The following is an 18,297-nucleotide window of genomic DNA, read 5'->3' as shown; positions in this document are numbered from 1 at the left end:
CAGAACATATATTTTTTTCATGCAACTTTTCTAAATCCTTTTGGAGAACATTACAGGACTGGTTGAAGATGTGGTGGCTGATAGTTTCACCTTCACCTTACAAAATATAATGTATGGGATAACCAAGGATTGTTGTAGGTTATTTGATTAGATTAATAACATTATATTATTGGCAAAATACTTTATACATAAATGTATATTTTTTAAATCCCCTCCTTTGTTTATTATATTCAGAAACAAATTAAAATACTTCTCAGATGCCCTCTCTAAAATGAAAAATCGAAGTGCAATAGAAAATTATAATCTGTTAGTATTGTATAACCTGTTTTAATTGTTTTTCTTTTTCTTTTCTTTTTTCTCTTTACTTGTGTTGAGCCTTCCGCCTGTATTTTCTTTGTATAATAACTGTTTTGTGCCATTTTGTTGTATGCAGATTTTGTATTCAATAAAAAATAAAAATAAAATAAAAATAAAAAAGAGGATAGCACAGATATTGCATCATTAACAGGCAACATTTTTTCCAGGACGGGCCATTTTTTTAAATTGGAATTTCGCTGAAATAAAAAAATATTTGGAGACTTTTGGGATATTGTAAGTACACAACTCCAGGAAATATATCACACAGTGCAAGTGATTTTTGGATATTTTATTACAAAATTCTTACATATTGTACCTTTAATATAATTTAATTATTAGATTATATTAGGATTAGTTATTAAAAAAAATCACCCCCCTCACTGTTGTCTGCTATTATTAGCTATATAGACCACAACCACTTTTTGTTTCAGGCTGTAAACATGTTTATTTCTGCTGTAAAGTTGGGCATTTTGACATGGGGCACTATGGGATTGAGTCTCTTCTGCAGCCGGTCTCTAGTGGCCAGTCGATGAACTGCAGCTTAAGTCACTTCTTCCTCCGTGTTGGATTCAGGGAGAGAAACAGGAATGTTGTCTTTGTTCTGGAACTTGTGTCGCAGCTGGAAAACTACTTTAAACTGCACAACTTGAGCTCTGCACGACAAGATCGTGTGAGAAGTCGCGATTCAGTGTTTGTGAGTTCAATATTATTCCTTACATGTTTAAGGTTGATTAGGTATATCTAGAGATAATCGAGTAGGCTATTTTGTTCGAAATTGTTGGTACAATGTACACATTTATATGTAAAATGATAGTGATTTATTTTATGTCGGAGGAGGCAGAGAGAGAGAAAACACCAAAACAAGAAATATCGAGGCTCTGAGAGGAAAGGGAAACTATGAGGATGAACAACGCAATGTCCCTTTTAATATGGGAGAATTAAAAACATAGGAGCTTTAGCTAAAACTTGGAAACCAAGCTATATCATGTTGAAACGTTTGAGTTTAGAGAAGGCAAGGATAAGTTGTTAATGTTATTTAATAAAGTATGGGAGGAAGGAAAACTCACTGAGATGAAGCAGGGGCGTTTTTCCTGTCCTTTGTATAATTTACATTTCTTATCTCTTGCTTTTAATTTGCTAAGAAATTAAATACATTATATATATATATATATATATATATATATATATATATATATATATATATATATATATATACACACACACAGGATAAGACAGTACGTCAACGAACATACAGTACGTTTGGAAACTTCTATAGGAACTTTCTATAGTTTAGGAAAAACTAAAGAAAATCTCCTAAAGAGAAGAGAGAAAAACAAAACTGAATGAACCACAGAATATAAATAATAAAGTAACGCATAAAAACAAACAGAAAAAGACAAGAGTGCTTTGTTTGCACAAAAAAAAAAAAAATTTTTTACCACTTTATTTACAAAGTATTAATCTAAAAGTCTGCTCTCACACGCATGTGTTGTTGTGGTGCTCTCATGAACGCGCGTCTCTGTTATCTCTTTTACATTTGTTTACATAACTTTTCTTTGCAAGCAATTACTGAGTTCTTTCCAAAACAATTGAGTCTTGGGGCACTCCCTAAATAGATGGTTGTCAGGGGAAATCTTTACAAAAAGCACAAATATCTTCCATGTTCACTTTAAAACATTATACCACAAGTGCCTTTTTTACAAATTTTACATGAAACCTCTTCCACTTTGTTTGTGATGCAATACTTATGAGGTGTCATCCAAATTTTACTCCAATCAATACGTTTTTTAAATAAAGAATTCCAGTGAGTAGTAACAGCAAGTATACATTTTTAGATTGAAGAAGGGAATGCAAAAAAGTATTATTACATCCAGAACTTGTGAAATCCTTGCCCTGCAACTTAATACAAAAAGTAAATTCTTCTACTGTTTGTAGAGAATAATTATTATGACCTTCTAATAATCTCAAAATGTCCTTGGGAATTGCATGTAAAACCAAAATATATTGGACAGGATCAACTGAAAAGTTATAAATAGGAACAAACTCAGTATAGTTGTATAAAACATTGTATAAATCATTTTTGATCAGCTGTTATGGGGGTTATGACTATACATAAGAGTCCATGAGAGTAATGCTTGTTTGTGGAAACTTGCAAGTTTATTTTAAATATCATGTTAGAGGTCTTAAAATCCAAAACATTCAGTCCTCCTTCTATTTTTGACCTACAAATAGTTTTTTCTTTTTTAATATAATGTGGTTTGTTCCTTCAAATAAATTTAAATAGGTTGGTGTCTATCATTTTAATTAATGGGGGGGGGGGGGGGATTTCAATCATTTCTAATGATTGAATGATGATGGGAGTGAATTTTAACTCATTCCTGACTTCCTTATTTTTTGATACTTTGAAATATTTGACAACTTCTTTCACGTGAATACTGCATACTGCGGTAAAGTCACAGGAACCTAGAGGCATAAGCTCACATTTATTAATATTTAGGGAAAGACCAGATGAAAACAGATGAAAATAACTTCAGACACTTAATTGCTTTTTCAACTTCAGTATAGTCTCTTAAGAAAAGAGTCGTGTCATCAGCTAATTTCTGTATCTTCAATTTTTATACCACGAAAGTTGTCTTTTTTAATATGAATGGCCATTATTTGTGTAACCAACAAAAAAAGCAATGGACTAATAGGGCAACCCTGTCGAATACCCCTTTTAATTTAGAATCTATGAGAAGTTCCATATGCCAGGTTTACAGAGCTTATTATATAGATTTATCTTATAATAGGGTTCTGATTACTTTTTGAAATTTGTCACCAAAACTGAAAAATGTAAGTTTTAAAAATAAAGTCATGTTCAATTGTATCGAAGGCCTTGTAAAAAACGACAAACAAAATAAAACTATTTTCATTCATAATTTCATTATAATCTATAAGATCTAATACAAGTCTAATATCATTACAAATATGTCTTCCTTTTATAAAACCTGATTGGGCTCATCAATAATAAATTATAATCCTATCTTTAACCTTTCAGCGAATATGGAAGCAATAATTTTACTGTCATTATTAATTAAGGTGATAGGTTGCCAATTATCTAGTGATAATAGGTCTTTATCAGGCTTTGGAATTAAGGATATTAGACCTGGTGTCATGAAGGGTGGCAAAACCCCCTGATCAATAGATTCTTTAAAGACCACTAACAGAAATTCAGCTAGATCGTCTTGAAATGTTTACAAAAATTCAGCAGTTAAGCCATCATTACCGGGGACTTGTTTAATTTAAGTTTTTTTTATAGCTGTTCTTATCTCTAAAATGGATACTTCCTTATCACAAGGACCTTTAAATTCTCCATCGATATGATCTATATTATGTTTTAGGGGCTTTAAAAAATCTTCTATTTTGTCTACAGAACATGCATTGCTGGAATATAATTTACCATACAAATTTTAGACATATTTTGAAATAATAATAGGGTCCTGTGTTTCATGGCCATTAATATTAAGCTTTCTAATATATGTATACTCTCCATTCCTTTTCTCCAAACTATAAAAGTATCTGGAATTAGTTTCCCCTTCCTCTAACCCAGGGGTTCTCAAACATTTTGGAGCAAGGGAGGGGCTGATGAAATATTTTTGCACAAATGGTCTCCACCCAGGGTCATATGCATGGATTTCTAAATAGCCCACTGAGGTCCCAAAAGTGATCTTGCTAGGGGGGTTCGGGAGAATTTTTGATTTTCTTGATCTACACATGTACATTTTAAGGTGTTTTTAAGGCCTAAAAATGGATAAGCTTTAAAAGCATGGCAGTGGGCAGTGGCATACTTTTTTTTTTGTCAAGCAGATTAACAGTTTAAATTTTACTATGAATGATCCACATACAAAATGGAAATGCAGAATGTATATGATTATTGTTCACATGTACATCAAAACACAATCACATATTCCAAACAGGAATGGCTTTAAATGAGAAATGTTTCAAGGATTATTTTGCATAGATGTTAAAGTCCAATATCTGAACACATTCGAGGTACACAAATATAGCCTAGCCTATATTTATACAATAATAATGGCAATATGTTTAATAGGTGCTTGTGTTGTTAAATTGAGCTTATATCCACTGTAATTAGCAAAAAAAAACATACAGTATATCTGTGTTAAATAGGAATCCATAATGTTAATCTCATCCTGGGCACAGTATGCTTCTCTTGACCTGTAGCTATTTCCTTTCCCAAAGCTGAGCTTTGCAAACTGATTGTTTCTGTCATTTGTTTAAATCTTCTTCTATCTAAAACAGCTGTTTAGTTTAGCTATTTAGGCCTACATCTTATCTCACACTTTATGACCGTTAACTGAAGCGTTGTGTGGGAATTCAAGCTCGGCTGAAGCAGCTCAGGCGAGAAGGTCAGTTATCATCGCGATGTGCAATATTCTTACAGCAACAAATTAAGTTAATATTAGGCAATTATTTCACAACTTTCATAATATACACACATAGAAAAATTACAGAGGTCCGGACCTCGGGGACCTCAATTGTGGGTACGGCCCTGTCCCTATGCACTTTAATAATACAGCACAATTTTATAATCTTTCGTATTTTCCAGAAAAATAAGTTGCACCTGAGTGTGTAATACTTTGTTGCGTTGTTGAGGCGTATTAGCCTTCCCCTCACTTCACAGCAAATCCTTAAATTAATGGTATTCAGAGCAAAACGAGAATGAAAAATAAGTAGGCTACCCTATAAGATAATAATACAAATAATAGTATACAGACAACATTTATTTTAAACATCAAGTCTAAACGAATTAAGTTGAATCGAAACTGAAACTGCACAGACGTTGGGCTCGTGCATCTCTCAAAATGATTTATCTTCTCATTAAAAGGAATAACGAAACTTCATATAAAGGCTCTAAGACTTATTGGAAACTTAATAATAGATTATTGGAAATGTATAGATTTCAACATGAAATTAAGAAGATAATACAAACATATTGGAATCAAGCTAAGCGAGCAAATTTATAATGTAAAAATTGGGAGCTTATGAAGTTTCAGATTAGAAGTTGCAAAGTCTAATAAGTCGAAGGAAGGAGAAATTATTAGAGCTATTTGTAACATCACTGATAATAATACTGACGGGAATTCTAATTTGTTAATGAATCTGCAGGCTGAGTTAGATAAATTATATTTAATCAAGGCAAAAGGAACATTTGTAGATCACGAAGAATAATTTCACACATAGAAAGTGAAAGTAAGTTCTCCTGCCGCCATTTTGAGCTGGCAAAATACGAATACGACACGGCATCAAAGTGTTTATGCAGGAATTTCCGTGTATCTTTATGATGTTAAAGCTGGAGGATTAGAGATCCTGTATCTTGTAAAAGTTTGATCAAGATGAGTGTTCACGTGTGACTCCTGTTTTGTTTTAATAAAGGGTTTCTTTCACATAAATATTTATTTGGTGGGTCGGGATTTGTTTTCTTTTTCACCGACTGAACATGTTCAATCAGCGTTTCTCGGTGTCCCGTGTCCGTTATTTAATTGTTTGTCTGTGTGGTGTCAAAAGCCCCAATGAGCTTGAGTTAACGCAGTCACATGATCCTTTTTCTCCCACACTCCAGATATGTTCAGCTAAATTATGAATGTTGTTTAATTTAATCATTTAATTGAGTGTGTGAATGTTTCTTCATTCAGAGTCAGTGGAGGAGATCAAACTCATCAGATTCTCCTGTATCTTCATCATGGCTGATTCACAAGGATCCAGAGATGGAGATTTTCCTCCAGGATGCAGGTACTTTCAACAAACATTGTTAAATATTGTGCTACATCACAGAAAAAAAGATCAGTTTTTAACCCATTTTGCCTATTTCTGTTTTTGTTTTGAAACAAACATGAAATATTAAATAAAAACATCATAATGTTTCTTCAAAGTGCTTTTTGATGAAAGATGAATGTGTTTATATTAATATGGTTCCTTCATAAAGAATGAACACAGGGGCGTAGGAGCCATTATATGACATGTCCCCCCCACATTTCAAAATCTAAGTTTTGTCCCCCCCACTATTTCCCAATGTAAGATTTTGTTTTGCATTGCCTGCCTATCTCTGCCGATTTCGGAGTTTCCAAATGAATCCATTCTGCAACTTTTAAATACATTATAAAATGTTTAAAAACGAAATTATAGGCTTAAGTGCAGGGTCCGAAAGTTGGTCGTTTTGTCGCTATGGTTACACACACACACACACACACACACACCGTTGGCGGTGCGCTCAAAGTCATCTGTCAGTTGTGCAGTTACCCAAAATCTCCTGAATGAAGTTAAAACCCATCATGTCACTGAAATGTGTTTTTTAAATCAAGTGATCAAAGTGCTCGTTGCCGCTGCGATCAGTGACGCGGATACAGTGTTTTCTCATGTGGCTCGCGCACACACCGCACTGTATTCACTCGGACGCGCGCTTCAATCCGTTGCGGATACTCTCTATTCGTTCTGGTGAAATCACAAAACATAATGCACACAAACGTGTCCCTGCTTGATATGAATATAATCGATTTTGATGAGAGAAAAAAAGTATACGAGAAAAAAAAACTATACGAATGCAGACTAGAACCCAGAACCTCTGGCACGATTGGCGAAAGTTCTACCACTGGACCACTAAGGTAAAAGTTGTGTAAATAGGCGAATCTATGTATTTAGTCACACATTCTCGGCACTGACAACATATGTTAGGCTACGATAACATATTTTGAGCATTTAAGTGCTTTATATATATATATAAAAAATCCCTCAAGCCCCCCTAGCATTTACTGTCCCCCCCAGGTTCAAAATTGCTCCTACGCCCCTGAATGAACACAGTAATCTAAAGGATTAAACTGAATCTGTTCTCTGTTCCAGTTCAGTCCAGCAGAAGAGCTCAAACCCAGAGTCCAGCTGTGTGTCTATGAGGAGTAACTGGTCTATGAATCGGCCACTAATGTTTAAGAGTAGAGACAAACGGTCTGATCTCAGGTATATCTTTTTTTATATATATATAAAATATGTGCTTATAGTATGACACTTTTGAATTAGACGCATCATTTTTTTTTCAGTCAGTCAGTCTAATATTGGCAATGACATCAAGTAAATGTAAGCTGAGATTTTTCCCACCTTTATATAATGGAGTAGGTGTAAAATTGAGAGGATTTTTCTAACCGCTGGTTCAGATTTGTTGAAAGCTTCACAGTGTCTGGTCAGAACAGTGATGCTTCACAGCAAGAGCACCGTTACTAGAGTACAGTAAGGTGGTTTATCTTTAAAGCTCAGCTGAACATTGGTCTCTTTAGTCGGTTGAGCCTTCGTCCTCCATTGTGCCATTGAGAAGAGTCATGTGATCATGGTTGATGTTCAGCTGAGTTTAAGTTAATCTATAATTCTATAGTTGATTTCAATTTGTTTGTTTTGAATTCATAATTCCTAATATTACTGGTTTTCTCTGTCGCTTTGTTACACTTTTTGAATCATGCTTAACATTTGCAAACCAGTAAGTTAATTTCTCAAAATAATTGTAATCAAAGTTTGAAACAGTGCAAAACACACTGAGTTACAGACGCTAAAGCAAAAGTGTAACAACACTCCCTGGTCTTTCCTAAGACAGAAGATTCCAGTAAATGTGCACAACATTTATAAGTCTGTCTGCTTTTTATTTTACTTAGTTTTGAAACCAGTTCAGTCCAGCAGAAGAGATCAAACCCAGAGTCCAGCTGTGTGTCTGTGAAGAGTAACCAGTCTATGAATCCGCCAGAAAAGTTTAAGAGTGGAGACAAACGGCCTAATCTCAGGTATATCATTTCTATAAAAGTAATGCTTATAGTATGACACTTTTGAATTAGAAGCATCATTTATCAAAGTCAGTCAGTCTAATACTAGCAATGACATCAATGACAAGTAATTTGGTGAGTTCAATTTAAGGACTACAAGCCTGTGCACATATACAGTATATTCAAACACACATTCCTATAGACTAAACACGTAATACGCATGTGCACGCCGTCTGCGCTTTCACAGATTCACCTTTTTGAAGTTCACACGGAGATGACGTTTTTCTAAATATTTCAACGCTTGCACATTGGAACTATTTCAGGGTTTGCATTCTCAAACGTCAAACACTGTTGTGTGAATGAGCGGCCGGAGCGCATTAAGGGTTTTCTGTGAGAACGGTGTGTGTTAGCGGCCCCTAAGTTAATAACTAATGATCTTTACAACGGAAGTCAATCAATTCAAACTAACTTTAGCTGGACAATAACTTTATTCTTGAGCTGCTGTAAAGCCTAAACAATCTCTGTTACTGTAATCTCCTATTATCACTGTAAAGCTGCTGTGAAACAATCTATATTCTTAAATGCGCTGTATAAATCAAGGTGACTTGACATCAAGCAAATGTAAGCTGAGATTTTTTCCACCTTTATATTAGGGGTGGGAGATATGGCAGAAATATCATATCACGATTTTTTTCAGGAAAAATTCTTGTTCTTTTAAAGTGTTACAACACTCCCTGGTCTTTCCTAAGACAGAAGATTATAGAAAAAGTGCACAACGTTTTTAAATCTGTCTGCTTTTTATTTTACTTAGTTTTGAAACCAGTTCAGTCCAGCAGAAGAGCTCAAACCCAGAGTCCAGCAGTGTGTCTATGAAGAGTAACCAGTCTATGGATCCGCCACCAGTGTTTAAGAGTGGAGACACACAGTCTGATCTCAGGTATATCAAAAGTTATACTTATAGTATTTGATTTTTATTAAATTATTATTAATTAATATACTGCAGTTTAATGGTCTGAATTTGAACCCGAATAATTCTAAGTTCAAATCCTATAAGTTTCAGTCTATTAATGATCGTCATTGTGCTCTTGTGTAAAGCTCTATGTATTGCATTGTTAATACATTCACACACTGTAAAAGCTGTTGGTCTGTTACTCAGTTAATGACACAATTTAGGGATGCACTGTTACCGATACCAGTATCGGTATCGGGCCGATACTGAACTCAATGTACTCGTACTCGTACTCGTACTCGTAAAAATGCTCCGATACCAACAACCGATACCAGGCCGCGTGTAAACAGTGTTTGTGTCCAGAAAAAGAAACACTGACAACAGAGGGTATAATGGGGATTAAAAAGAAGGCTGTCTATGAAGTAAATGTATCTTACTAGTGGAATATTAAACAAAATATAGTAACACATTGCTTTGGTGCACGAGCTGATAAGAGAAAAACGCGCAGTGGATTGAGCGCGCAGCGGGACAGACGCACGAGCTGGTCGAGCGCATCCCTTTAACCAGACGTCATTGGAAAGTTTGTAGTTCAGTTAGATGTAAATGGCAAAGAAAGTCAAACAAGACATAATGTAGCTTATCAACGTTAACTGATATGAGAGAGAGAGAGAGAGAGAGAGAGAGAGAGAGAGAGAGAGAGAGAGAGAGAGCACTTCTGTTGAATGCTCTTGATTGCTGATCGTTCACTCAGCACGTGTCGTTTGGATTTAAACTAAATCGTATAATGTACGTAAAACATGAACTGTTACCTGATTTATGTATAATGGGCTGTGGTTCCCTACATTGTTACAGGATGCGTGAGCAAGTCAAGTTCCATGAACGCAAACATCCAAAGCGTGCGCCCCGCAAACCAGTGTCTCAGACTGCTCGCGAATAATGAATTGAATTGTCTTTCACGTCTTGCGCTTGTACGGACGAATTCACACAAGTTTATGTAAAAACGCCTTGGCGAGTACCGTAAAACTTCAAATAATAGCCCGGGCTTCTATTTACCCAAATCGCCGAACTGCACCGGCTTGTATTTGAGACAGGCGTCTATAAGAGACAGGCCTTTAATTTAGTTTTGAGATGTTCAAGCATGACAGTATGAGGTTACCACATTATATTATGTTTTCTTTATAATTAATTCGAATGTGTTTAACAAATCATTTAATGTAAGAAATGTCTTTGCAATGGACAGCAATGGGCAGAACACAAGTTACCGCTAAAATCCATCGAGCATATGAACTTGAGCATATGAAATGTATTTTGCCCGAAACACATCAACAAGAAAGAATGAAGGCTACCCTGTAAAACAACTGCAATCATGTGATAGAAAATTACTCTATTCATCACTATCATCATCCCCGCGATCCTCAATTACAAGTTCATTGGCGAATTCCTCCTCCACGTCGCTCTCCTCCACTTCTCCCTCTCCAGCCTCCGCTAACTTTGCCTGCCTTGCTTGCACTAACAGCTCCCGCCCCGATGCACACGGCTCTCCCTCTTTGAAACAATGGATAAGGTGATCCTCGCTTCCATCAGAAGCTACTGTCAGGCCACATACCTAAGGATAACATCCCGAAGTTAATGAAATATATTATCTCCTCTTTCTCCCTCACACACACACACACACGCGCGCGCGCGCGCCCGCGAATAGTGATGAGTCGTTCATGAACGGTTGCGTCTGTCACGCGAAATCTAATCAAAACATGGAACAGACGATCTGATTTTTAGAAGATCATATACAACCCGATACTAAAAAACAGACCGGGCCTCTATTTGAGACCGGCCTTTATTTACCCAAACCTGTCGTCACACCAGGCGTTTAAAAGAGACAGGCGTCTATTTGGGACTCGGCTATTATTTGAAGTTTTACGGTATCCCAGTAAACAAAGTCGGTTCTCTTTCATCATCTCGTTTCGAGATCCACCTATGGGAAGGGCATCCTGTACCTGACCTCTGCAGAAGCATCTAATTGCACCAAGTCTGGCTAACAGACAGAAGCGCGCAGCCAATGCCAGGTAAGGCCACACCCCCTTACCTAAGGCATATAGCTGTCAGGCGCGCTCCTTCCCCTCAGTTGACATTCGCTTCTCTCGATCTCTGCACTGACACAGTTCGGTTGGATTAACGTTATGCTGCTCACTTTCGAGTCTTCAGGAGGACATATCGCCAGATCAGCCTCCGCCATATGTGAGTGACAGTCGTTTCTTCAGCCTATCCGCTGTGTTTTTTGCATCCAGAGCCGCCCGAGCTCTCGCTGTCCTTCACCTGCTCCTCCTTACATGGCTCCCGCCACGGATTTCCGAGTTCTTCACCGCTGGCCCACCCATGGCTATGTGACCGTCTAAACCGCCGCTTCTCTGGGGAACAGCCTATCACGACGAGCCTGCCCGGCTGCGTGTGGTGCTCTCATCGCCGCTAAGGACCCTCTCGTTCTGCGCGGTCTGCTTGGGCTTAACACGCTCAAGAAGCTTTGGAGAACCCGGAGAATTGTGGTCATTGTAATTGCTGCCCATGTAGCTTTTACTAAGCCGGCTTTTAGTTGCACGACCCAGTGTGCCGTGCTCGGCCTTTCTGACTCGGATGGGGGACACGGTGATGATGACGCGCTACTGGGGGACTCCCGGAGCGCCACCTCTCTTAAATATTTGAGCTGACATCAGCCCAATCCGCATTCCCCGAAGAGGACATCTTCGTGGGAAAACCTCACTCTCGCCGACGAACCGGCCGGTTCCGGCGACGGGGATGACGCAGCCCTTTTTGCGTTCCCTAGGCTAGCGCTTGCGCGGCTTTGCCTCATTCCATCCTCCTGGAAGTTTGTGAGCGAGCGGCCGTTCGTCTCAACATTGTGTGGCCAGCTCCACAGAGCGCCACCGACCAGGATAGAAATACTGTATTTACGACGGTTAACGTTAACGTTAAGCGGGACCACCGCCCAGTCTGAGGAAACAACTCTTAAAACCGTTTTTTCCAGCGTTCGCGAAGCTCATAAGCACAGCTGGAGCGTCCCGCTAGACTGTTAACACGGTCTCACGGGCCTTGATGTGTTACGATGACGTGTTGAGGTTTTCAATTTATGCCTTCCTAGGAAGGCGACCCCGAACGCAAGCAGCCTGCCTGTTGTTCGACCGTTGGGAGTATCGAGCCCGCGTTCACGGGCCACGAGCCCTCCAGATTCTCTCCCGGTCACGGAACCCCTGTCCAAAAGACACAGGGTCTCCCGCGGACGGTCGGTTAATCCCGTCTCGTGGCTTCCCAGCCCCTGTGTTTAGTGGACGTTGTGTGTGTCCCCCCCCCCCCCAAGTTCAGGGGCTGTCGTGAGGAAAAGTACATAAGCAGTGTTGCCACACCGCACCCACTTGGTTCCCCTCACCCAGTTATTAAAGGCTTCGGCCCCAGTGTTTCCCAACACAAACACACACATTACTAAACAACACATTTAACAAACGAATCAAATGAATTCGTGCAGATTTATATCTGCCAACATAGAGAGCAAATCTCTCTGATCCCATGCATGTCGCCCTGAGTCAGTCCACAAGAGGGCGCCATTGCCTCACAAATCAACCAGCTGGGCTCACACAGGTCAGTTGCGGCTGCCCAGCCTATGTGTTTTTAGTGGACGTTGTGTGTGGAAGGCTTCGGCCCCTGTGTTCCTCAACATAAAACACACACATAACTAAATAACACTTTAAAACAAACAAATTAAATAAATCTGTTACAGAGAGAATATCTCTCTCCGCGGATATTATTTTTCTGCCTGCACTTGAGACTGCCCAGTTCATGTGTTCAGGAGATGTGTGTTTTCCCCCCACTTTACAGGGGGCACCTTGTGAGGGAAAGGTTAGCACAGTGGACACCACACTATGTTCCCCTCACTCTGTCAATAAAGGCTTCGGCCCCAGTGTTTGCCCAACACAAAACACACAAAGTTACGAATCAAATGAATTCGTTTTGGAGAGAAGACCTCTCTCCGCAGAGAAAACTTCTCACTGCAGAGAGAGGAAATCCCTCAGAACCCCTGCATGTCGCCTCTAGTGTGCCCACTAGATGGCGCCTTTGCATCACAAATGAACCAGCTGGGCCCATACAGCCCCGCTCCGGCCCGAGCGGGGGCGCTCGCGAGTCACGAAGCGGCTTGGCAAGCCATTTCAGCGGTTACAGGCTGCAGTTTGCAATAAAACCTCCGCATTTCAACGGCGTTCTCTCTTCTCACACAGAAGAAAACGCCTCACACATTCTGAAAGAGGAAATTTCCTCCCTCCTAAACAAGGGAGCGATTCAGATGGTGCCACCCAATCTGATAAACCATGGTTTTTATTCCTGGTATTTTCATGTTCCAAAAGGCGTGGCGCCCCCCAGCCCTATATTGGACCTTCGAGTTTTGAACAACATTTGAGGAAATACAATTTCAGAATGTGACACAAGGCTCTCTCACCCGTGCCATAAAGCAGAACGACTGGTTCACATCAGTCGATCTGAAAGAGGCTTTCTTTCACATAAGCATCTACCATCCACACAGGAAATATTTTCGTTTCGCCTACCAATGCATTTGTTACAAATTCACAGTTCTTCTGTTCGGGCGCAATTTGAGTCCCCGAACTTTCTGTTTGTGTGCGGAGGCGGGCGTGGCGCCCCTGAGACTATCAGGGCTGAGAATTCTGACTTACATAGACGATTGGCTCATCATAGCCAAATCGAAGGAGAAGATGTCGCTGGACACCGGCCGGGTGCTCAGGTTCAAGGTGAATGCGAGCAAAAGCAATCAGAATTTCTTTTTCCTGGGCTTGGAATTGAACTCAGTCTCCATGCGAGCGCGTCTCTCTCAAGAGTGCGTTCGCTCGCTAATGGACTGTCTGTCTCAGTTCAGAGAAGGGGCGAGAGTACAATATCGCACATGCCTCAGGCTGCAGGGTCTCATGGCTTCATCTATCCAAGTTGTGCCGTTGGGTCTCCTGAGAATGAGAGCGTTCACGAAATGGGTTTTGTCACTACATTTCAGCCCGATTCGCGATCTCTGCCACTCGGTAACGGTGACGTGCACCTGCTTGGCAGCCCTGCGCCATTGGGAGAGCGAGAACTTTTACGCACGGGGAACCCCCTTCGGGACGGTTACGATGCAGAAAGTTGTGACGACAGATGCGTCCTTAACCCTCTGATGTCGACAAACGCGCCGGCGCGTTTTGCTGGATTTTCTCCACATTGTAGCACTATAAACTTAAATTTCTCCGTCATTTATGGTCATACAGAAAAAAGAAATATAAAAAAAGAATCTGTGATATTTCTACTTTTGTATGTGTCCACTTACAATCAAATCAAAACACTGTGCTTTTGTAAAATAAAGAAAATAAACAGTGTGTGCATTCTGCCTCTCCGTCGCGGTGAACTTTTTTTTCTTGAGCACGTCTATAAACTGAAACAAAACTCAGCGAATACTTGTCACACATTTATGAGCCATACACCTTTATAAACATGTAAGTGTGTACTTTTAAATGATCGGATTCAAACTGAAAACAAATATCCTCTGTTTAAGTAATTTGTATAAAAATTATTTTTTAATTTACCACGCCCACTCGCGCAAAAGATATTCACATGCAAATCTCCACATGGAACGCGATCGCCCTCATTACCTCAACAACAAAACACTTCACTTCACTTTTCGTCGAGTTTGAAAGACGTGCCTGAGCTTACATTGGATTTACATCAGAAGAAGAAGAACGATATTTGAAGACAAGAAAGATAAGGTAAGAAATTCTTACATATTAGTTTGCTATTGTTGCATAAATTTCACATTGCAGTTGAACTGTTGCTAGATGGTGAATATTATAATATTTAGACCCGTGTTTACTGTTACTGTGTTTGTGGATATCTGCTCAAATGTAGATATGTATATGGTAACCATACTGTTTTATATTTGAGCGCGATCGCGTTTGAATGTATCTTATTTTGGATCGTGATCGCATTTGAATGTATCATATTTTGGATCGTGATCGCATTTGAATGTATCATCATATTTTGAATCGCGATCGCGTTTGAAAAGCAAACAGCTTCATGTTTTTACTATTATCTCATTTCATATCGTCATAACGAATGGAAACATTTGAAGTAACATGATAATCAATATATTTTTCTCTAGCTTAGTTGTTACTGAAATCTTTTGGAAGATTTATACTGTTATAGGTTATTATTATTTTATCCAGCACTGCGCATAGCTTATGCCTACAAGGCACAACAAACCTGGTGTTCACTGTTCATTATATCTTGTTGGAAACATTTGTGTGTGTGTGTGTGTGTGTGTGTGTGTGTGTGTGTGTGTGTGTGTGTGTGTGTGTTCTGTGAATTTTAAAAAGCAATTTTAACCAGAAAAATCTAAAATTTATTCCCAAAATCGTGCAGGCCTTTCTCTTGATATCAGTATGTTCACTTTTTTTTTCAGGGCCCAGATGACACTGATGAGTCCTGCTGACTCCAACATTCACATGAGTCTCTATACATGGTAAAGTGAAAATCAAACACCTTGGAAATTAAAGGTATGTACAATGTTTTTAGGAATGGCACAAAGGTCTCTGTCTTTGGATAATTGTTTTCAATAAGAGCTTTTTGGCACTTGTTGTGTATCTTTGGACGATGCTGTGTTGTAAATAAATCCAAACAATTTAAAAGCCATTCTTTTTTAAATCTCCTCATTTACAGTATTGTGCAAGGTTGCTCAGAATGATAGGGGCCTGATAGCTCCTAATAGGGCCGTTAGGGGAGGTTCTTTGTCTTTCTCAGGTGAGAAAAGCCATACATATTAATGAGTTCTCGCATAAGGCTTATTCACACAAAACACGTCGTAAAATTTTTAAATCAATATATTGTCTTATCTGAATGAGCAGTCAGGGTGATTTTCACATTGATTTAGAGCAAATATTCTAGGCTACGTGATACAATTTTCAAAAGTCTTGTGAAGAAATAATCAGTATGGGTTTCATAGCCTTTTTTCAGTGAGAATTTTTTTTTGTATTTTCACAAACCACGCATAAATGTCATTATCTCAAAACTACAAACTTTTACATACATGCTGTTGATATATTATTGTAGCAGAGTTTGTGCTGAATACAGTGTAATTAGACTTTAGCCATGAAAATATCACAAGAAACAGAAATAACCAGAAATGTCAGAGCATGTCAGAACACCTCCAGGGCCCAGAAAACAGCTCAGACCTCAGAGGGTTAAAGGGTAACTAAACCCCTGGTCAGAGCCTGACTCCACCCACTGGCAATATTTGAAAAATGCTAGAAAAGTGGGCAGACCCCAGCGGAGATAGAGGGGACGAACCGAGGGCGGGGCGCGGGGGCGTGCATTTGAGACCCGCAGTGACGGATTAATTGACAGCTGCTGTCAGACTCTAAAATGGAGACTGACTGGAGTGACGAAAGTAGCTTTGCAACAGAGCTATCATTTGAGGTCGATGATTTTTCTCCCCCACCTTCACCTGAAGTGGAGGAGGGCGAATTGTCTGCGGACACAGGACCAGAACCTTATCAGTTCGAGCCGCTGGCTCAAATTGCGGTCTCAACTCCCGTATCGCGATCGCCATCCGACGATGCTAGTGAAGCAGCCGCGCAAGGGAGAATGGGGGCAGTGTCTGAGTGGTAAAACATTAGCATTATGGCTAAATTAGGCTAATACTCATAGCAAATGCTAACGGAACTATAAAAAAATTAAAACCCATGCATTTAGGTTCATTTTGGTATGATTTAGTGTTAATAATTAAGTGAAAAAACAGATATCTCAAGTCTCCCTCTACAAGTACAAATGATTCTGTCTCAACAGGTGCACCTGTGGGCACTGCAGCTCACTGTCCCTGGTAGAGAACATCTGTTGTAGGGAGATACCCAAGGTAGCTATGAAATATGACAAGAACAGTGTTAAGTCCAGTTAATTAATTTAATAAGTACTATACACAAAACCAGGGTTCATACAGATAAATAGGTAAACAAAAATAAACAAATTAAACAAAATAAAAGTACAAAATAAAGTGCAGCAAATGCAATGACTGTGGAAACTTTAACCATTGAAAGGTTACTATGACAAAGATATCGCGTTCAAACAGATTTTCCATCTCATGAATATGATTAACCTGAAGAATGAAAAGCTGTATCATATACTTGGATATTAACAATATCACTCATAGCCATGCAAAATGGTTCTAAAGCTTCAGCCTATCTGATAAAGATATAATTTTGTGTGAAAAGATTGCTTTATAAATAAAATTAAACACTAATTTCACATATATTGTCTTTCAGTAATTTAAGTTACATTTCATTTAATCATAAATTTCAAGTCAAATTCAAGTACTTCCAAGCATTTTAAGCACCTTGTACGAACCCTGAAAAAACACAACCTCCACATACCAAATATTAAATAAATCATCTTAACAAAGTAGTAATAATCTCATGTTGTAGGTAGTACACAGGTGTGACCAGATAGGTGGAGTGGGCTGTATAACAGCACATCCAGGATTTCAGCCAGTAGCACTAAACCCCTATGTGCTACAAGCTGTGTATGGTACTTACGTCCAGTTGTATGGGGAAATGGAAGAGACCGTTATAAACAGGTTAGTTCCAGAAAGAAAGGTTACATTTTATATAAATAAATATAAAAAATAAGTGTATATAAAAATAATGAAATAATGCATTACAAATTTTTTTATACTCCACTTCAACATACATGTGCACCACCTGTCTTTCAGCGCTTATAGACACCTTGCGTACCGCAATGTTGTTAGGTGGTGTTGGGGGTATCTTGGCCAACATGTTCGGGTGGTCATACCTGCATGTGCTGTGACCCGGATCAGGGAAGAGTTTCCCGAAGAAGGACCATACAGAGGTTTCCTTCCCCCACTGCATTTTTGAACAATTTTTTGGATATTTTTTTTTATAATATAAAAATAAAATAAAAATGAAAATAATAAAAGCGCAAACCATTTTTCTTGAATGTTGTAGATGACCAGGTTTTCCCCAGGTTTGATCACCGCAAATTTAAGACTTTAAGACCTTTTTAAGACCACTTTAATGAAAATTAAGACCTATTAGCTTTGGATAAAAGCGTCTGCTAAATGACTAAATCTATATCGCACCCATTATGCAGTCGTAAAACACCAGATCA

General features: G+C 38.8%; 1 protein-coding gene across 4 annotated transcripts in view; it reads left to right on the top strand.

The window, feature by feature from the left end:
* The first annotated feature begins 881 nt into the window (after window positions 1–881).
* LOC307167412 (protein NLRC3-like) overlaps window positions 882–18,297 on the top strand; it is a 66,297-nt gene continuing 48,881 nt past the window's right edge. The window contains exons 1-5 of one of the 4 annotated variants that reach the window (XM_079886490.1): window positions 882–1,051; window positions 6,051–6,147; window positions 7,252–7,365; window positions 8,049–8,174; window positions 8,965–9,090. In XM_079886490.1, the coding sequence (XP_079742616.1) occupies window positions 6,098–6,147; window positions 7,252–7,365; window positions 8,049–8,174; window positions 8,965–9,090 (416 nt within the window). In that variant the 5' untranslated portion in view covers window positions 882–1,051; window positions 6,051–6,097. The remainder of the gene's footprint in view (window positions 1,052–6,050; window positions 6,148–7,251; window positions 7,366–8,048; window positions 8,175–8,964; window positions 9,091–18,297) is intronic. The other 3 variants (XM_079886491.1, XM_079886492.1, XM_079886493.1) reach the window with 3 other exon arrangements.

The sequence above is a fragment of the Squalius cephalus genome (genome assembly GCF_949319135.1).
Source record: "Squalius cephalus genome assembly, chromosome: 11".
Classification (NCBI taxonomy): domain Eukaryota; kingdom Metazoa; phylum Chordata; class Actinopteri; order Cypriniformes; family Leuciscidae; genus Squalius; species Squalius cephalus.
This window is presented reverse-complemented; position numbering and strand designations above follow the sequence as displayed.